Genomic DNA, 22,463 nt, shown 5'->3' on the forward strand with positions numbered 1-22,463 from the left:
CCTGTGACCTACAAAGCGAACAAAAATGCTTGGATGACGGGATCAATCTTCGAGGAATGGCTTCGAAAGTTAGACAGAAAATTTCTCCTTGAAGGCCGTAGTATAGCGCTCATTGTGGACAACTGCAGTGCTCATCCTCGGTTGGACGGCTTGAGAGCAGTAAAACTTGTCTTTCTTCCTCCGAACACTACAAGTGTTCTACAGCCTTGTGACCAGGGCATAATACAGAACTTCAAGTGCCTCTACAGAAAAAGGGTTCTCCGAAGATTCATCACACTTCTTGATGAAAGTGGATCCGATGACGCACACTACAAAATGACTGTCCTCGATGCCATCAACTACTCCGCTGCCGCTTGGGATGATGTGAAACAAGCAACTATCGCAAACTGTTTCAGGAAGGCAGGCTTCACACAAGAGGATGGCGACAGTGTGAGTGAAGTTGTAATTGTAACCAACCCCTCTACTGTAACTGACAGCGCAGAGGAACATGAAGCGATACACCTCTTCAACCAAGCAGCAAAAGCTCTCGGCATCACTCAACAAACATTTGGAGGTATGTTGAGGTGGACAGTCACATTCCCGCATCGGAACACTTAAGCCTCAAAGAGATAGCGCTCGCAGCTCAGGAAACAGAAGTTATGACTGCATCCACTGCTACTGCTAGTAAGGAAAAGGACGAAGAGGAAGAAACTGACACTGATATGGAGCCAACCATTGTGTCCAACACAGAAGCAGAGAATGCCGTCAACACGCTGAGGCTTTATCTTCAGCAACACGAGAAGACATCAGAGGAACTTACGCTATTGAGTGACATGGAGAGAAGGCTTGGCAAGATCGTCACAAAGTCAAAGAAACAGTCAAGCATCAAGGCTTTCTTCAAACCTGTTTCGAAAGACAACCATCAGGTGTGATTCCCCCAAGCCCATGAGACGTTCTGGGGGAGGAAGGGGCACACCTTACAGTACAGTCCTTCTAGCCTAAACCTCAGACCCCCCCAATAAAAACAAAACACACATAAAACACACATAAAAACAAACAAAAAAAAAACCCAAAAAAAAAAAACAAAACAAAACAAAACAAAAACAAAAAAAAAAAGTGAACCAAAGATAGTCCATTTCAGTTTCAAGGCTCATGGGTCACGTTAAATTTATTGACATTCAAGGGAGGTAATCGTGTATATTTTTGGGACATTTTCCCCTGCTTTACTATAGCGGGAGCTTGCCTACAGCGGGATTTTTCTGCTGGGACCAAAAGTCCCGCTATAGGCATGCTCTACTGTATATCCATAGTTAATATAAACGGCCCATGAGCTATGCGTAGCGCTGAGGAACATTCCTAATTACTTTCCGGTCATTTGACTACGATTCATGAATTCCTTCTTTCTTTCATTTTTTAACATAATATTTGAATTGACTGAGTTCAGTTAATTGACTGAGAATTTACAGGTCTACAATAAGAACTGACTTTTCTTATCTAAAGTCATGAGGCAGAGCAACATCATAAGAAATGGACTTATCAAATAGTATAGGAGGATAGAGATGACAAAGAAGTCGACAGGGAATTCTTAATGACACAAATACATTTAAACTTGTATTGATAAATTGTAAATCAGTGTGTTTTTCTTTATTTTTCAACAATGTGATACTCCTTTTGTATGGATATGATAATTTATCTAATGAAATGGCAAGACTTCAAAAATAAAATGCATTATCTAATGCAATTGGTGATGAGTCATGCAATCTGAGACATGAGATTTGGGTCATGATAATCTCATTTATATAATACAAAGATATTAATAAGAATGATAAACAGGATTCTCTCATCAACCTTCCAAAAGCGCAACTTAACTCATGCACTACAAAAATAGTTTTAAAAAACAAATGAAATTTAAACAAAAATCAATAACACAACAACCATAAAAGTTTTCATTATTAAAAATTTGAAAGAATTTTGAATTTTGCCATCATACGTATTCCAGTGAGTCTATATGTTCCCCTTAAGTTTAAGGGATTTTGAACAACAATCTAATTAAAAGAAAATCTGTTCACTTCTTGAGCACAATCAGTTCCACACATAATCTACTAATGAAGAATGTCAGAGACATATATCGTGTTTGAATCGTCTTCAACGTAGCATGTGGGCACTTAAAAACATTTGAAGATAATCAAAAAAGGAACAGCATTGGCGTAAATCCAAATTCCAACTAATGTGAAAAAAACAGACCCAAAAAACAAAATAAACTCCAGGGAAACTTTAAATTGTCAATTTATTAAAAAATAAGAAAAGATCTACAATAATCTGTACATAACAAAATGAAATGGAAAAAAAACCAGAACAAAACATAATGAGCCTATGCTTACACACTAATGACAATGGCAATAAAACAACACTATTCCATAAATAAAATGTATGACCCCACTAACTTTAAAACATTCTCATTCATACAAAATACATTTAAGATTTAAATATCATGATCAGTGATGATGAAGCAATAATATTATGTTAAATTAAAAGATCAAATGATGAATATGTAAGATACGCTTGCTTGCATCCAGTCAAAACCTTACACCAACAATCCGACTGTAACCATTCACACTACGCATGCACACTATGATGCATTTACGCATGACAGACAAATTATGCTAAGAAAGAAAGGAGACATGTTAACCAGTAGAAGCCACCATAAGGCGATGGCTACATTTGACATAAAAACAAATCAAATGATGACCAATTCATAAAAATACTGTTTGAAACGCCCAAAAATTTTGCTAGAAAGATCGGAAAGATGTAACAACAAATCAGAAAAGCAATTACAGTTTTCACAAAACACTATACAACTTTTTCTGTGGAAAAAAATAAAACAACTAAAGCACATCAAACTTAGGTAAAGATAAAATGACTCTGGCTACTCTATTCCTCAAAGTGGCGAGTCAAAAATTTTAAATCCATAATATTGTTGAGAGAGAAGAAAAAAAAAATCACAAACCAAAAACAAGACCTAACTGATAAAATGCTAAATCTGTATATTTCTAATGGAGAGAGATAGGGGTTTTCTTATTTTCTAAAAAAAATGGAAGCGCATGGCATTGAAATGAAAAAAAAAAGTAAATAAACGGACTAGATTGCAAAAAGAATGGTTGCATCGCTGAAGAATAGTAATATGAAAAAAAAAAAAAATAAATAAAAAAAAAGCAAGTTAAATATAACATATAAAATAATTTTGTGGAATATGAGGGAGACCTATCTGGACCAACTGTCCACTTTGTGTCTCTCCCTTTTTCAGATCAACAAACATAGCAACAATAGGAGATGACAAGAAGTCATTTCATTGTGCCTCTTAGACTTCACCATTGACAGATTAAAGTCAGGTGTCCTTTTCGGACAGAGAAAGGCGTATTTGCCTGAGCGATTGATTGTATGCTCATCTACTTAGAATAGCGTGACACCACTACCGATGTTGCATTCTATCCATGCACTTTCAGATACTATACCAGTGTGAAACTTGTAACCATTAAAAAGTCTCACCAAAATTGCAATAAACCAGTCCTTGCTTACAGATAAATTTATACATCCTTGCCAATTGACGTATGCAATGTCAAATTTGAACAAACGCATAACCCAAATCTCAAGTTCATGAGTTTGGCTGCTCCTTGAGAAGATTTAAACAGTTTCCCCTTTCACTGAAAATCAAAACTAGCACAGGGTCATAATCAAAGATTACAAAGAACATTCATTTCAGTTGCCTTCCATCGAGAACTACGATTGCAAAATCCAATGCTTATGATGATTGAACTGTTGAATTTTTCAAGCCATATCTCCTCAAACTATAATATACAAATTTAATTGAACACTTGCTTTTTAACATCCAACATCACCACCACCACCACAACAATCCATGAACACAACAAACAATGGGCAGGTCTAATCAAAAATCAAATCAATTTCATTTGCCCACTCATTCATCACCATCCAATCGCATCTGCATTAATGAAATCAAACTACACACTATTAACTGCCATTATCGACAACAACAACAACAACACCAAACACACACTCAAGTCTCTGGTGGTTTATACAACATATTATCATTATTCCCTCTGTCGGCCGACATCAGCGAGTCCAGGTGTGTGTATGTGTGTGTATGCGTGCGCCTCTCTTTTCCTGTTTGTATAGCAAGATGCTATAGATATCCCCCACTGGCACTGCTCTTTCATTCTGTATCTTTAACTGTGGACTTCTCAGCGTATTCCCCTAGGATGTCCCGGAACTTACCCCAAGAACGTTCTGGAATGGTGACTGATGTACGGAAGTTGTTTCTGACCTAAATGATTAAATGAAGTTTTTAAAATATAAATTAATTAGTATGAGAAGACAACATAAATCAACGACTAACAGAGGAAAAATTGCAGCTCGGCTTCATCTTCTATCCAAGAACAAGAGAAGCTTCTCTCATATTAAAAATAAATAAGATCCCATTTCATGGAGCATGATAAAAAAAGATAATTTGCCAATAAATGTCACAATTTTGAGGCTAGACCGAGGCAAAAGACCCGAACTCTGAAAAGCGTGTATGAAACAGCTCAAGACAAAACAGAAAGAAAGATAAAAGAAAAACACAGAGGTTACCCGAGTAATAGATAATGTGGTTAATCAGGAGGTCTGAGGTTCAATTCCCAGTCAAGACGGGATGAATGTTTTAGATGTTTTTGAATATGTCATTCTGTTTTGTCCGGTACTGTTTCATACACATAATAGTAGGTAAGCAAAACCTCTTATCGAGTCATGGCTTTATTGGCAAACATAGAATATCAACTCGAATCGTCACTCTCTATTTCTCATTTTTAGTCCGTCAATTAAAACCAATTTGGTAACAAATTAAAATCTCAAATCTTTATCTTTAAAAAAATGTGTATGCTTTTTTATAGGATTTGCCGTTATTTCATAGCTCTGAGTTGAAGAAGAGGAGTAAATTTTGGAACTCTGCTACCCAAACTGCCTTTTCTCTGCGCTCGGTTGATCGCATCAGCACTATTAATAGCAACGTCAATGGCAGCAGAAAGAAAATTGAACAAGCTCTCATTCGATACCAGATTCGCATTTTTATTAATCTTTCCATCCAAAGCTTGAGATTTCAAGTTAAAAACTTTAAATTGATAAAAAATTAAAGAAAAATTTGAAAATTTGGATGATTCTAGAATCAAAAGAAAATATTTAATCACAGCTTGTTTATGTTTAAGAAAGTAAATTTATAGCTTTGCATTCACCAACCAACTGAAAACGAAACTACAACATTTGCAGTATTCACTTCACTCATACGCCGGCTCAGGCAAGAGATACGATAGTTGCTGATATTTTGCAACTTCGTGTTGAAATTGACAATTTTGACTGTGTCGGGTACTTTGGGGACTAATTATTTCTATTTTGCTTAAAGTTGAGCTCAGGAAAAAACTACACATATTGTTCATAAAAAGATGTGCATTGTTCCTAAGTTTCAGAAGTCTGGCTTGTTTATTTATGAAAATATGGCATTTTGAAAACAAACGAAAGGTTGCTTTCAAAGCAGCCCGAATTTGGGCGATTTTCGAATTTCGAAATTGCATATCCTTTTTAATTTTTACTCATTTTTGTACCATTTTAATCAAGAAAAAAAAAAAGACAACAGCTATATAATCTAAATTTGGGTTTTCCATACCTAATATTAGATCATTTGCCTGCCCCCTAATTTGTAACTTGGGATATTTTCGAAACAAAATGCATTACCCCTCATCCCTTATTTGTGTCGAAATAAAGAAACTAAACAATTTCAAAAACTGGTGCCACTTTTTGCTCAATTTTTTAATTCTTTTCTTTTCATCTTTGCACAAGCTTGTAAAATTTCCACTATTAGTATACCTAGGAAAGAATGTCATATTAAAATAAACAATTACATACCAATTCACAAGTCTGTAAACACCAATTTACAGAGATCTAGTACTATAACGTTCTGTTTGTGGAAAAAACAAACAAACCCACAGTCGAGTGATTGCTTCTTCACACAAACTTTTATAAGGATACCACTGTTCTATCAATGTTAAAAAAATTAAAGGAAATTGGTGATGACCTTTCGTTTATTTATTAGCTACACACATTTTTAAAAAAACAATTTAAAAAACCCAACTTAGTTAAAAATGACTTAACAAAACTCTCCAAGCGCATCCATACTGGAAATCTACCAACATTATTTTAAAGGAAAAATATGAGAAAATAAAAAATTGGGGATACTCACGCTGACCTCCGACACCCTCAAGTAGACACCTCTACGATTAGAACCAACATCAAAGTAGAACATTTTATTCTCCACCCGGATGGACCGGCTTTCTGGGAGTTCATTTGCTGGTTCTAGAGGAATAGTTAAAATAAAATGAGAACTTTGACCTCAGCACTCACCATCCAAACACAAACTAGTAAACAAATCTTTCCCTACAATAATGTTTGTTTCGTTTTAATTGGTTTTACGGTGCTTGCGACACATTTAGGTCATTTCAGCACCGGTAAAAAGGAAGAAAATGGGATAGTGAAACAAGTTGAAGAATTAAAAGCGCACAAGAAAAGTAAGACAAAAGGAAATGGCACAAATAGGGAACAGATGAAAATTCCAAGAACATACTATCATTGTGCATGGTTTCAGATCACCTAAAAGTCTCATCCCGACACTAGGAGGAACGCACTCAAATGTTTACAAATCATATTTTAAAAAAACAAAAATTCAATATATAACAGAGAGATAATTTACAAGGAAAAAAATATCATCTCTCAAAACTATAACCATACACTCGACTGTTTCACTCCCAGCCAAGGATTCGTCAGGGTAAAACCAAGTAATCTCATTCCAAGACAAAGACAGAAAGCAATTGGAAAACAGATATAGGCGGATAGAAGACAGTAAGCACCTCCCTGCCTACTATGGGAGATCAGGAATCCTGCCCAGTCCAATTATGCAACATATTCAGAAACATGGCACAAAAATTATTGGTTCTGTTTAGTTGTCATGCATTTTACTGTGCCTGCAATATTTGATTAAAAAGTTTTCTTTTCTCCCACAAAAAAATTCCCAAGTCAAATTTTACTGTTCTATGACAAAGTAATAAGATAATATGTTTTACGCACTTGCAACACATTGAGGTCATATCAGCGCCAGTAAAAAGGAAAAATATGGGATAGAAAAAGTTCTAGAATTACAATTAAAGCACTCAAGAAAAGGTAAGACAAAGGGGAATTGGTTCAAATAGGGAACAGATGTAGATTCCAAGAGCACACTATCAGTGTACTTAGTTTGAGATCACCTAAAAGTAGTAAAAGTCTCATCCAGACACAAGCACAGGACCCCACTAAGAGGAACACACTCAAATGTTTTACAAATCATATATAATATAAAGAAACATAGTGCATAACAAGAGAGATGATTTACAAGGGAAAAAATATCATCTCCCAAAACTAACTATACATTTGCCTCTCAGCCAGGACATCTGGCCAGGACCAGGACAAAACCAAGTAATCTCATTCCAAGGCAAAGACAGAAAGCAAGTTGGAAAACAGATATAGGGGAATAGAAGACGCAGTAAGTACCTCCCTGTCCACTATGGGAGGTCAGGAACCCCACCCAGATAATAAGATATACGTTCTCCTGTATCATTCCCGATGCATTACAATAATGAGACTATAGGAATTTAAAGCTTCTGTAATAATGGTAAATATATATAGTACTTCGTCTCATTCATGGATGAGAGCTCATAAAGATAAATGTAATTGAAAGAGATGTTAGTTTTAAAACAAGTTCCCGCCACCATCTTATAAGAGTCAACATACCAACGTGTAATGGCAGACTTTCACCAATGATCTCATTAAAACAAACTCTATGTCCTTTACAGTGTAATCCAAATCAAACGTGGACAAAAGGATTGTGATTAAGGGTTTTACAGCGCTGTGTTGATTACAGACTGGGTTATGAGCCCATAACATTCTATGTTAATGCAATGGACATCAAGGGCATCCAACTCTAACTGCGCAAGCACTGTGTGCCCCCCACATCTGTATCCTTACGACCAGAGACAAATCATTATCCCGATATTTGACGGGAATAGTCGTGCGATCTAAACAAACAAGACAGGGAAAAAAAAAAAAAAAGCAATTTTTTCTCAAAATCACCGCTCTTGCAATTATAAGGTCAGTCGGATGTCCTTCATATGTTCTTAATCAAAAATAAGTTTACATCCATCATTAACATTCAGAAAACATTGTGGGCAACATGTCAAATACATGACAAAGAAGTCAGTGACCTACCTAGATCCTCAGTGCCAAACTCATCAAGAAGTTCTGTAAGGGCATCACGGAATTCAATCATACCTTGGGCAGGAATGGCAATCTGCGATCGAGGTCCTCCCCTTGGGATCGTCTGAGAGACCTGTTCAGAAACCTGATGTTAGGCACAGGTGTGAGGAAAACATGAGATGAGAATGAGGCCGTGTGAATCGCAACTCCCTTTTCACATTCAACAGCTTTTCTAAAATTCCCATATGTGATAAGATTTCATCTTAACCAAAGAATGATTTTGAGTCCAGAAGAATTTATTGCAAATTAGCCCTGTTCCAAGACTGTTCAAGCTTTCCAACATAAAACTGGATACTTAGTTGCATTTGTAAAAAACGTTAGTTAATTCCATTTAGGTGATTGCAAAAATCGCTGGACTTTGGGAAGAGAAGAAGCTAGCTTACAAAATAACTCAGAGAAGAGAGGACACATACAAAAAAAAATAAAGAAAGAGAAAGAGAGAAAGAGAGAGAGAGAGAGAGAGAGAGAGAGAGAGAGAGAAGAGAGAGAGAGAGAGAGAGAGAGAGAGAAGAGAGAGAGAGAGAGAGAGAGAGAGAGAGAAGAGAGAGAGAGAGAGAGAGAGAGGGAGGAAGGAAACAATGTTCTCAAACCACCCCTTTTAAGAAGAAAAAACAAGCTAATTATTCCCAAAAGAAACGACATTTGAAAACTATAATGTGGTGATGATGTCCTCATGACACCTCTCCTTTGATGGAAAAGGGAGTTGCAAAAGTAAAGGTGAGAAAATGCAGACATGTGTTATGAGCATGGAGAGCATGAAAAATTGGTCAATTCACATTGCATCCGACACTCAAAGCAACACAAAATATCCACAGGAAAACACCAAGGACTATGAACATTATTTATGATATCATGTCATGCATGAAATACGAAAAATAAATAAATAAAAAATTCAGAAAAAGCAGAAAATTACAATAAATAAAAATTTGAAATTATAATTATAAAAAACCTACTCATTATGAAAGTGAGCAGTTAAAAAAAAATAGTTACAGGATATATGTAAGAAACCAACAATTAATTATTAAAATTATATATATATATATGAATGCAAATAACATATAAAGGTTAATTGCTTTTCCGTCCCATTCTTATAATTTCCTAACCCATTAACGAGACTAAATTCATCTGGAATCATAATTTATCTGGTTTTTAAGTCTTGACAATGTATACTATGACAGTGGTAACAACAATGTGAATAAAGCCAGTCTCAATATGATTGGAGTGAAATTGAACTTTGCCAGTGAAGTCCAAAACAACGGATTCTTATCTCTTCTGTATGTTAAAATACCATTTGGGTAAAATGGTTTGGTATCAAACTAGCTTAAAATAGACTGAGCCTCCTCAGTTCCATATCACATTCCGGACAATTCCCCCGATTTGTCGTCATATTCCCAGAATGAAATATTCCAAACATACTTTTCACAAAGTGAGGAGCTTCACAATAAAAAATCTAGATTTTTAAAAAGGGATAAAGGTTGTTGTAGAAATGATAACAGTACTGGTGATAATGTTGGAGCAATTAACAATCTAATCCATAACCATTGGGTCTCTCTATCATCAGAAGCGATAATTTTGTTTTTAAAAATGTCTAAGCCACTCCTAACCATCTATTTATCTCAACCACGTGGATTTAGCCAAGATCAAAATATAAATGAAAGAAAAAACAATTAGAGGGAAAAAAAAAGAAGAAACAAACCATTTTAACATCACTGAATGACTATCTTAAAAAAAAAAACCACTCTAAAATAAAGCGAAATCACATTTTTAAAAAAATAATTAAAATTTTTAAAAAGAAGAAGAAAAGAAAGAAAACAACAAAATGACAATATCAAACAATACACATCTATAAATAAAATGATAACAGGGTTACTCCCCCCCCCCCTTAAAAAATAAAAATAAAACAATAACAAATACAGTCCTTGTTTAAAATATGAAAAAAAAAAATATATATTTAAAAAAACACTCAAAAAATAAAAAATAAACCATCTTAGGTTGTTCATTTGAATTTGACAGGAACACTAATCAATATACCAATGATACAAGTACTAAAGTGCAACAATACCCACCCTTAAGAATCTTCCACGCTGGTTTTCCTTCAAGTCCATATAATAACGTCTGTTGTCCTTTACAATCATCTCACTCTTTAGCTTGCCATCTTCGGGGGGAGTCTCAGAGTTGGTTGGTCCTGGAAAAAAAAAGGTAAATCAAAAAAAAAAATAATTAAAATTCCACATGAATATATCTTTTGTAATCAACAATTCAAAGGCAAGATAATAATTTTAAATGAAAATGATGGATATTGAAAGACTACTACAGTTTTGTAATAATAAGCCTGATGTGGTTGGGAAGAAAAGACCTCTGACGTCTCTCACATCTATCATCTGAGAGCTTCTTTGGGAAATTCTTATGTTGACAATGGATAAGAGGATCATAACCTATCTTCAGGGCTGCCAAGTTCAGAGAGTCGAAATGAAGAATACTTTGGGGCAGAACGAGGGACGGAACAATAGGCACACACACTGCCAAAATTAAATAGGGACAATAGTCGACAGTACACGATAATATTACCAATTGGATCTAGTTTAAAATATCTCAAGGCATCATATAATAATAATACCTCATTCATGGACCTCCTAAAATATAATGTTATCCGACATCAACTATATACACTTTGAAGGGACTAATCAGACACACAACATAAGTATTGATTGACCATAGAGGATGGTAGCACAGTCATATTCTCCTCTAGCAACAACTGGGGAGAAATGCGGGACCTGAGACAGTGATGGGGGACTGTCCCGCATAATGTGGGACACGAGGCAGCCCTGTATCTTTATGATGTTACTTCAGCTTGCCTTGTTATAGTGTGATGATGTGATCGTACCATTTTAACCAAGTCTAAGTACGAACTGCAAGTGACAGGGTTCTCTCCACACATGTTAAGAAAGTATGTACGGAAAAGCTTATAATTCATAAATGGATAAAAATCCCAAGAAATCGAAAAGTGATCACAAGTATAGGTGATCGGTAAGATCATTTGTAAAATAGTTATATCTGTCACAACAGATAAAAGACAATCAAGAAAATCTCTTGTTGACTAAAGAGAAAAGGACTATATGTCTACTTGTAAAGCTTAGGCACTCTTTCTCCCATAGATGACAAACAAGAAGAATATATGTAATAACAGAGAGTAAATTTTCTATCCAAGAGGAAGATACTAAAACGAATATAAAAAAGGTGTACCTAATGATGCGTAGTGATCTGAAAATTCAGACAAGTAGTCCCTGAACTCTGCAGCAGATGACATGGGTAGAAGCAAGCGACTTTTCTTGCCTCCTGCACCAACCTAAAAACCAAACAAAAATAAATATACATTGGAAAGAACTAAATTAAATAAAACTTTGACAAACATGGACAGATTTAAAAATAATAATAAATAAATAAAAAATACAACTTCACCTTGTTGCTTTTCTAACCTATTCAACATTCTAATACCTCTGACAATGGCAGACACTGCTCAAAACAATTAATGACTAATTTGAAACAAAAAAATCAACATAAAACGAAGGAACAAAGAACTGTTGTAAACCTTCTACTTCCCATAAATAAAAACATAGCGCAAGACAGTATTTTTATGAACCCTTTTAGATGATTCAGTTTCCTGGATGAAATATCAAATATAACTAATAATATTACCCAATTCCAATTTTCAAAAAAAAAAAATACAGGAAAATATTCAATTTACTATCTGTTATACACTGGAAAAACACATTTTCTCCATTGTTGTCATAAAATATGACCCCCACCTTGTCAAAAAGTTTCCAATTTCAAAGTTAAACCCCAAAGCAAAAGACATAAAAGTAAAAGTAAAAGATTTTTGGCCCAAATGAGTGTTGTGCATTGTATGACAGTAGCAATAACTAGTAGCTTGGCTCACACTATGTACATCTTTAACCACTTGACTGCAATGCCGACAAATTTGTCCTCAAGCTTAGGCCACTTTTCTTTTCAGTTGTCTACCATGTACAACAAATGGCGACTCTTTCTCATTTACAAAATGGCTGCTTTGACTATTCCAATTGCCATTTGAAGCGAATTTATGACAAAATTAGCTAATAAATTGGTGCAAGTCAGAAGGAAATTTCCTCTAAGAAGTCACAGCCCAACTTAGTTACAAGAATCAATTGTTATAAACAACTTCTTTCAATTTAACTGTTTGTTAGACATTTTTCTCTCAAACTGGTAACATGAGATGGACACTTTGGATTTTCTGAAATCAAATATATTTTTTTTGAATTATGAAAATGAAGTGAGTTTTATGACTTGCCAACACTTCATGCACACAAAACAGCCCATAATCTCAAGATTTTGAATATTCTATTCCATATTTCTTAAAATTTAAATATATATATCTTTCCAAATAAGTATAGGTTTAAGGCATTCTGATTGACAGTTTTGGAGGTAGCGCAAACTATAAAACTGCATATGTTATCTAGACTTTGAACCATTTTAAGTCCCCATTCTAATGCACTTCAAAATTTTAACTCAGCAGTCAAGTGGTTAAGGAATGTTTGTTCTTAAAATAAACTGACCTCAGCCACTTTGATGAACCTCCCCCTCCTATTCTGCTTTACATCAAGGTAGAACCTTTTAGACTGGATGTGTAAGGTACGTGTAGCAAGTTCTTGCTCTGTAGGACCTCCTGAAACAAGTGACATGAGAGCTCTTAAATATAAGTGTTATAAAAAACTGCTAAACATACAGAAATAAAGATGAAATCATAGAGAGAGCACACTGGTTAAAATCTGAATTTTATCATAATAATCCTTCAGTTTAAAATTTGCAGAATTTTTTCGCTTGAGACCAAAGCACCAAGAATGCATCCATTTCTATTATTTCAGCATCAATAAAAAGGAAGAGAATAGATATGATATTAATGTCAAAAAATTCACGATTCAATGGCACTCCCAGACCTCCAAAAGTGGAATCAGAACGTCAGAAAATAGGAATTTCCTACCACTAATGGATCCCTATCAAAATTTCTACCAAACACATATATAGACAGTAATCTGGCACAACTGGCAAAACTATCACATTCATAATGGAATAGGGAAAGTGGTGCAATTAATTTCCCCTTTTCTCTCTCATTATTATTATTAGTTTTTGAAAATCAGAATTCTTGAGACAATGGTGGAATGGCGGAAAGAAAGAGTTAAAATAAGAACAATTCCGTCAAAAGAGGAAGGGTTGGCAGGTATTTACTACCCCTCCCCACCCCCCAAAAGGTTAAGATAAAAGTAAAAGGAACCCCCGAGTGCAAAATTGGTAAAAATCTAACAGCATACTTTTCTCGAAGCTATTCTATGCCTAGACTTCACCATTGATGTGCAGGTTTGATCTATGGGGTGGCCATGGGGTGACTGAGAAGTGATGAGGTTAAATCAGAGAGGAAAAAAATAAAATAAAAAATAAAATAAAATAAAAAATAAAAAAAAAGAAAAGAAAAGAAAAAGAAAAGAAACAGAAGTCATCAGTATCTTTAAACTTCGGATGCCCAGATTAATGATTTGAGATAATTTCACATAAAGTACAGACCTGCCAACCCTTCACATTCCAAAAGTGGAATCAGAACGCCTGAAAACAGGAATTTAAGACAAAAAATAGGAATTACACTTCTTTCACACCCCCCCCCCTTCTTTGCTCTTTTTTATTATTACCATTATCATCATCATTTTTGAAAATGAGAATTTTTGACACAATGGCGGAATAGCACAAAAAGGAAGAGTGAAAATAGGAATGATTCCACCAAAAGCGGAAGGGTTGGCAGGTATGAAAATATCATGTAAATTATAATCCAACAATAATAATAAATACAATGATTTTCGAGCAAATAAAGGATGGGGAATTTCAGGCCACTTTTTAATGGGTGGGTGGGGGAGGGGGTAGATAATTATGATGACTGTAATTAATCTAGGGGGAATATAAACTTAAAGAAGTTAATTAGTAAACTGAACTTACCAGCATCCCCCGACTCTGAGGAAATATAGAAAATAATGTAAGTTATGACACAAGATATTTGCTAAGTCAAAAAGAGAACACACAATATAAATTCCGATTGAACTCCTGATTTCATTTTCAAAAATAAATTATCTTGCAAATTCTTAATATTTTAATTCAAATTAGACCAAAGGTTGTCAAGTGTGTATGTGTGTGTGTGGCTCACCATCCCATAGCTGCCAACTTTTCAAAGCACTAAATTGGGACACCCTCAAGCACAATACCGTAAATGACCCCCCCCCCCCCCCCACTAAAAAAACCCCCAAAATATAGAGTTAGAGCATATTCCAGTACCTTGGTTCAGTTTGCAAGTCAAAAATGCATAATTCTGGCACATGCAAGGGCCATTTCCAAACTTATAACAGTCCCACATTTTGTCTTTAAAAACTTTCTCCAGGGGTCTGATTCATGGACAGAGACTATAACTAAGTCTGAGACTTCGTAGCCCAAGACTTGGGGAAGTCCGAGCCTACAGAGGTCCATCTATTTTTAACTGGGGATTCCCCAGAAAAGTATGACAAAACGTCATAGAAATGTGTAACTTTTCCAGCTGCGCATGCGATGTAGCACAGAAATCACATCTATTTCCTCTTCTTATTTGCCCCCCCCCCCCCCTCCACAAAAGACTTTCTGAATCGTGCTCCGAACAGCCTTCCCAGCAACTATCCTGCATTATGAACCACCTGGAACAAAATGTGTCTGTTATTAAACGTAAGTGAGAGAGAGAGAGAGAGAGAGAGAGAGAGAGAGAGAGAGAGAGAGAGAGAGAGAGAGAGAGAGAGAGAGAGAGACACAGAGAGAGAGAGAGAGAGAGAAAAATAGTGTAGGCTGTAAAAATTGTTTAAGAATGTGTGTGATAGTTTTAGTTTTAGTAAATACACGCAACGATGACACTTATATGATGCTTATTCACTGTACATTACTTCCCCCAACCATTAGCACATATTACAATTTTGAGAATTAGTCCCAGACTACGTTATTTATGCCTGCTAGATCGCGCGTGTAAATTTCACCTGTTTCGTCCCTCGTTTAGTCTAAGACTTTGCATAGTTTGGCTTCATGAATAGCTCGTAGCGCGTTTTAGTCCGAGACAATGAATATAGTCTCGGATTATAGTCGCAGGCTCAGTCCATGAATCAGGCACCTGATCACCAAATCGGGACAAGTCACAATTTTTAAGGACAGTTGGCAGGTATACCATCCAAACTACTACCAGAGATAAAATGGTTCTCTTTAGTGTTCAGCTAGCGAGACAAATATGTGGGGAAAAAAACAAAACTGAAATAGCTGTGAGACTGCAAAGCTCAGGGATATGTCCTTAATTCGTACCCCCCCCCCCGATAATAATAGAAACGAAGTGACTATCTCTCCGAATGCTTGGGAAAATAATGCAACCCCTATTTCTCCGAACAGACCCCATTCTCAAGATATTTTTGGTTTTTGCGATGCAAGAGTGTGTGAATGATGAATGTGTATGCATTTTTCGGGGAGTTTCTTTTGCCAGTGCAAAATTCTATCTAGAATTTGTGCTATCTTGACTTTCAACCTCTGTTCCCGTCTTGAGACTTTGGCTTTATATCTAGCTATGCCTCTGTTCTCTATTTGATAGTGCAGCGCAAAGTGCAAAAATGAACACGCCATGGAGTATTCACGACAGCACAACTTCGTGATAAAACCTGTCTTTGTCAACAATATGCCTAGAAAACGCTCTAGCTTCATGATTCGTTAAGAATTCCCTGCCCACTCTGAGCATATACTTTTGCATCGACATCACGTCTGTAACCCACCAGCTACTGGAGGCTAGCCGACCATTCGGAGAAATAGAGTTCAGTTTATTTTCCTGAGCGTTCGGAGAAATAAAGCCGGCCTAATAAAAATCCCCTCTTTAGGCGCGCTGTGAATCTACGGAAGTCCTTCCTAATAACGACAGTGTTCAAAATATGTTTTTTAAAACCAACGTCAAACCAGCCAAATAATCTCTATTTTTAACATACTATGAAAAAGTCTTTGTAAAAAAGGTGCTACTACTACTAGTACCAGGGTGTTTGATTTTTTCCTTTTAGGGTTAGTTAAAGTTAGTTTATAATTCCCAGACACATGCAAAAAGTTGGCAGAAAGATTTTATGCAAAATGCCAAACTAGGCATTAAAAACACCAAATATTCTGAAAAAAATGCCAGTGATTATTTGTGTCCCAAAACAGTCAATATTAAGTGATAATTAAACACAAGATGAAAGTAAATAGTGATCAAATGTCAAATCCAGTTTTTTTTATTAAAAAAGCAAATGGATCAATGAAATTTCTTTTGTCACATTGAACTTGAACTGAAAACGTCAAACTGGCAATTCGCCTTTTTATTTTCAACCAGGAAGGAAGTTTTTAATCATCAAATCTGTTCATCGTCCACCAACCATTAAAATTTTCACTACCTGTTAACTTTATTGATCATCTTTTGTTTATATAATTTGTTCATTCTGGCCACAATTTTTGGGATATTGATGAAGGTGGCGTTTTTATGCACATCCGTTGGAGGTGTACAAAAACGCACCTTTTTATGCACCTCCATTGGCGATGATGGTAAATTAATGAAAATGTTGCTGCACACGTCCATGAGGTTTAAATAGTTTTAGATTGTAGTCTAGCACGCTGCTTATTGATTACCGATGTACGTTAATACAATGATAATAAATTAAAGAATAATAACAATAATTTAAAAAATCAAAAGTAAAAAGAAACATGGCACACAAATACTGAACTGATCTCAAATAAATAAATAAAGGTGGCGTTTTTATGCACTTCCATTGGAGGTATACAAAAACGCATCGTTTTTATGGAGGTGATGGTAAATTAATGAAAATGTTGCTGCATACGTCCATGAGGTTTAAATAGTTTTAGATTGTAGTTTAGCACGCTGCTCAGTGATAACCGATGTACGTTTATACAATGATAATAAATAAAAGAATAATAATAATAACAATTTTAAAAATCAAAAGTAAAAAGAAACATGGCACTACTGATCTCAAATATATAATTATAGAAAATTAAAATCGAAGTTTTTCAACATGATAAAAAGTTTTTGAAAAAAAAAAAAAGCAAAAAAGCAAACATAAATAAAGTAAATTTAAAACATAAAAAATGTCTACAATGGGAATCGAACCCGGTACTTTCAAGATTAGAGTCTGACAGCTTGTCCACTGCGCTACAGTTACAGAGCCACCTGACTGTTCATCACATTTAATAAGGTCTTTCTAAACATGATTTTACCTTCAATGCATGCAACTTCTATTTTCTGGTTTTATATTTCGATTCTTCAAATCATTATTGGGAAATTCCATGAAAATGTCAACCGAAGGGGTGTTTTATAAATTCTTAATAACATATTAAAATTTGGTACCAATTTGTTGGAAAATCATTCAGGATTATGAATATAAGGATATTTCGTGCATATTTGTGGTACAGGATGCTTATTGTAGCTTTATGTAAGGGCATCCCCTATTTGAAGAATGAAAAGAATATTTTCTCAATATTATAAATCTTGCAACTTCTACAAAATTATAGCCACCTTTGCTGTTGTTTATTGATATTAAAACAATTATAAGTATCAGGAACCTATATAAACATTCAAATTTGCGATTTTAATTAAATGTTGTCCTCATTGGTCGTTTTAATGACCTTGGGAAATTGTATGTCAGTCCGTTACCATTAAAACAGTATTTTTTCATCTACGAAAGATGTGATAGTTGTACAGACTCACTATTTCAGATTTTCTGTTCTTACATGAATGGCTTTGTTTTTGTTTTTAAGGGTTTTACGGCGCTTGCAACACATTTAGGTTATATCAGCGCCAGTAAAAAGGAAGAAAATGGGATAGTAAAAAGTTCTAGAATTACAATTAAAGCACCCAAGAGAAAGGAAGACAAAGGGGAACTGGGAACAAATAGGGATCAGATGCAGATTCCAAGAGCAAACCATCAATGTACTTAGTTTGAAATCACATATAAGTCTCATCCGGACACATGCACAAAATCCAACAAAGAGGAATACACTCAAAAGCTTACATTATACATTAAAAATAAATATAATAATACATAACAGAAAGATGATTTACAAGGAAAAAAATATCATCCCCCAAAACAATAACTATGCATTTGACTGTTTCCCTCCCAGCTAGGACTCAGGCCAGGGCTAGGAAAAAACCAAGTAATCTCATTCCGAGACAAAGACAGAAAGCAAATTGGAAAACAGATATAGGGGGATAGAGGACACAGTAAGTGCCACCCTGCCCACTATGGGAGGCCAGGATCCCCACCCAGATGAATGGCTTTAGCACTGTAAGATAATTTTTCAAGAAATTTATCATTTAAGGTACTTTTGTTGGGTAACGGACTGACATTTTTTAGGGTAACGGACTGACAGTAACAGACTGACTAATTCTATTTTAATTAAAAAACAACATATACAAGTTGTTTTTTAAGTCTCAAGAGTAATGCCCACTCCAATGTGTTTCAACTGATCAGGCAGCCATTTTATAAACATTTGGATCATAAAATTTCAAACACTGGCCTTCAACATCAAGCCTGCTATTTTGCAATAGGTAAGTTGAATCTTTTGATCACTTGAAGATTTTTGCTATGTTTGAATTGAGGGAAAAACACTGTTTTTTGTTCTATAATATCCTTATGACAATGGAGCCAGTAGTAGTCTTCTGTTAAAGGGGCAAGAAACCCTGGGAGAAAAAAAAAAGAAATCAAACATTTAAATTAATGTGAAAAACTTTCGAGTCACTGAGGCTTTAAATGTAGTGGGTCAGCAAGCTGTTTAGCTGTGTATAATGTCAATATTTTAGTTGTTACAAAGTAATGTGATACAAGTTAGAAATGAGTTTTATTTTCTTAGTTTTGCTATATCATTTTTAAGAAAACGATTTGCTTTTTATTCCGATTTGACTTTCATAGCTTATGATGTAATTTCGTTCAATTTTCTTTATTCACAGGTTCAAAATGCCTACTCTATCCATGGTTCAAATAATCAAGAAAGACTGAAAACTGATGGGCATTACGACATTGTTTAGGAAAAAGATAGGCAACAAAAGCAGGAGTCTCAAAGAAAACTTGAAAGTGATTGTAAAGGACGCTTAAAAGAAATAATGGGATTTTTCAAGTAAAAAGGAAAAAAAAAGAGAAAAGCCGATCAATCTACTACAACTCAAAAAGAAAGTAAACCAAGCACACCTAACTCCACATTTGCCTCACATTTCAGCACAGGAAAGTAAAATACTGAATTTAACTTTGGGTTTGAATGTCTACAATCCTCCCAAAAATTAAAAAAAAAAAAATGAAACTATGCCTGTACTGCTAAGGGCATCCAATACATCAACCAATTGTTTTTTAATAAATATTTTTATCATAAAAATGGGCTTTCAAGATGAAATAAAATAATTTGATCGAAAATTTCTATTTGGACAAGAGGTACTTTTGGCGAGCACCAAGGGAAAAAGATTTCATAATTGTGAGAGATGAAAAAAGAGAAAGGACGAAAATTCAAAAAAGTTTCCTGTAAAAAACCCTGAAAAAGAGGTTGTCAATTGTTAGTGAATTTCATCCAGGAATCAAAATTGGCTTAAGTTTATTTTGCTCCCTCAGAACCTCAGAATGTACTTCTAAGAGTAAGAGATATCCCACAATCTGCATAGGAAAATTGTAACAATCAAGGATAAAATGGTCCAAATGAAATTTTTGAAGATCTTTCTCAGATCTTATAACTGGCTTTCTGGTCAAGTGCAGATGAGGAAGAGATTGACTGCCAATATTATGACCAGATTGCAGTGACGATCATGGCCTATTGACAATTCCTAAGCTTGAGGAATCAAGATGAAATACAGAATAAAAATTAAGCTTCAAAAATAAGTACCAAAAGAATGTTAAACCTTCCCCAGTTTTAAAGTCCTTTCTTATCTAAATTGTTTTTTTTTTTTTTTGATAATTTAATTTCATAGTTGAAATAAAGTTCCTGTTTGACTGTGACAGAATAGATTTCAACTCCACGAATCATTATTTCATTATTTAATTTTTTCAAAAGCAAAATTGGGATTGAGGTAATCAGATGTCACCCATCGAGTTACTCATCATACCCAATGTAGCTTGACATCCATATAAGGAAGAGTATTGGTTTGATCAATCACACTGGGTATTCAGTGTTGCTCATAATTACATAATTTGTTCTTTGCTCTGGATTTTATGTAGTAACTGTTATTCCGAGTAATAAAATTCAGAGGTGTCAGTCCGTTACCCTCCATTTGTCAGTCCGTTACCGACACTTTTTCTAAGACTGCAGATTCAAATTTTGGACAATCTTTTAAATATTGCTAGTGGGTTGTAGAACAACATCTCATGGTTACTATAAAAGAACTTATTTGTTACTGGAAGGTTTAACTTCAGAAAGTTTGATCCATCTACATATAAAATTGAAAAAGATGGATTTTCTGATGTCAGTCTGTTACCAACATTATAATGTCATAAAAATTCAAGTTGATAAAGATTCATCTTTATCCTTTTGATATATGATAAGGGCGGACATGATACATGTGCATGGGAAATATTAGCTCCATACAATAAATACATTGCATTTCAGAGCACAAAATGTAAGCATTTTTGGTCTGATTTGTCAGTCCGTTACCCGTGGAATTTCCCTATTATTATATAAATTTATCCTACAGATGTCACAATATAACTTTCGCCGTGTCCAAATACAGAAACACAATATCGCTGATGAAAGTGGGTGGGATGCGCATGCGTGACGGAGGTGTATAAAAACGATCCGTAAGATACACCGTCAACAAGGTGCATAAAAACACGCTTAATTTCATGTTTTCATAGATATTTTATTAACTTTATTAATTTCTATGTGCATTTCGAAACATTCCATATTCTGGAATGTGGATAATTATTTAAAAGAGCGGAGTTTCAAAAATGTGTCTGAATTTGAATTACGAAAATTGGTTATTCCCAGACACTTGTCTGGGAATAACCAATTTTCGTCATTGGCTGGCAGACCCTGTCTGGGAATATTCACAGCGTTTTTCTTAGGGTTAGTTGAAGGAATAAGTGGGTTGTTTCCCTTAGCACGAGGAGCTTTCGGAAGGCCTCCCATCCTCAATAAACAACAACGCGTGCATAAGATTCGTAATCAAGAATGGGCACGGGCGGTTGGTAAACAACAAAAATGGCTACAGTCCTCCATAACAAATTAGGCTACACTAAAACTCCTTTCAGTCAGCGCTTATTCGGATGCCATAAAGGACTGATAGTCAGCATTAAAAAATTTGAACGAAATTTTAAACATTGTTTTCCCTTTAACTGTGAAAAAAAAGGGCACCCAACTAAAAAAAAACAAAAAAAAACACCTGACGGCCTTGCATGCCGTGGTGCAAGCGACAACAATAATGACCTAATTTCATATGCAGGTAAACCTGATCATCTCCAGCCACACGTGTAATCGAATGTTGGAGATTTTGTATTAACAAAAAGATCTTGCAAATTCTAATCTAAATTACCTTGAGCCTGCGTTTGAGGCTGATCATCTACACTCTCATGGTCCGACATGGTTCAACCCTCTTCCTTCCAAAGCGATTCTTTTGCCTCCTTTTGAAGTCAGAAAAATTATTCATGAAGTACAACGCAATAATGCATGACGTAAACCACAATGGGTTTTCATCAAAATCACCTCGTACTCAACGTATTTAACCTTTTTCGAAATTTTGGGAAAAATCTATTCCCTTCTCAATTCTCATCCTAATTACAATGTTATTATTGTTTAGTTCTATATTCCCATTATCTTATTTAAATATCTTTACATAAAATGACATGTTGTGCCAGGACAGTTAATCCTGAATCAAATGAAATGTTCGTAGGAATGCAAATATGCGATAAGGATTTATGAAGCTGTGGAATATCTCGATGTTTAGTCCTGATATTTATCCTCGGGAATTCGGAATTTTAAATGCAAAACATTAAATTTCTGAGGGAGTTAATACAAATGCC

General features: G+C 35.0%; 1 protein-coding gene across 4 annotated transcripts; it reads right to left on the reverse strand.

Moving 5' to 3' along the window:
• Positions 1-1,593: 1,593 nt before the first annotated feature.
• Positions 1,594-22,144, reverse strand: LOC144978309 (transcriptional regulator protein Pur-beta-like). 4 transcript variants are annotated; one of them, XM_078924168.1, is made up of 8 exons: positions 21,977-22,144; positions 14,386-14,400; positions 12,960-13,069; positions 11,611-11,713; positions 10,434-10,552; positions 8,320-8,452; positions 6,266-6,378; positions 1,594-4,321 (listed from the first exon to the last, which is right to left on the reverse strand). In XM_078924168.1, exons 1-8 carry the CDS (start codon positions 22,023-22,025, stop codon positions 4,211-4,213), a joined length of 753 nt encoding a protein of 250 aa, XP_078780294.1. In that variant the 5' UTR covers positions 22,026-22,144; the 3' UTR covers positions 1,594-4,210. The 4 variants fall into 4 exon arrangements, with proteins under 4 accessions (XP_078780294.1, XP_078780295.1, XP_078780297.1 ...); XM_078924169.1 differs by having other exon boundaries at positions 8,320-8,440; positions 21,977-22,115; XM_078924171.1 differs by lacking the exon at positions 14,386-14,400 and having other exon boundaries at positions 21,977-22,138.
• Positions 22,145-22,463: the final 319 nt, after the last annotated feature.

The sequence above is a fragment of the Berghia stephanieae genome, chromosome 8 (assembly GCF_034508935.2).
Source record: "Berghia stephanieae isolate SIO BIC M18660-M18661 chromosome 8, UCSD_Bste_1.3, whole genome shotgun sequence".
In the NCBI taxonomy this organism is placed as follows: Eukaryota; Metazoa; Mollusca; class Gastropoda; order Nudibranchia; family Aeolidiidae; genus Berghia; species Berghia stephanieae.

Bases quoted from the DNA above. Each gene is read 5' to 3' on its own strand.
- LOC144978309 (XM_078924168.1), bottom strand. From the start codon at position 22,025: ATGTCGGACCATGAGAGTGTAGATGATCAGCCTCAAACGCAGGCTCAA. The intron at 10,553-11,610 runs GTACACCTTTTT...TTTTTTTTCCAG, and splicing joins AGATCACTACGCATCATTAG to GACCAACCAACTCTGAGACT. The intron at 8,453-10,433 runs GTGGGTATTGTT...GCCTAACATCAG, and splicing joins AGCGTGGAAGATTCTTAAGG to GTTTCTGAACAGGTCTCTCA.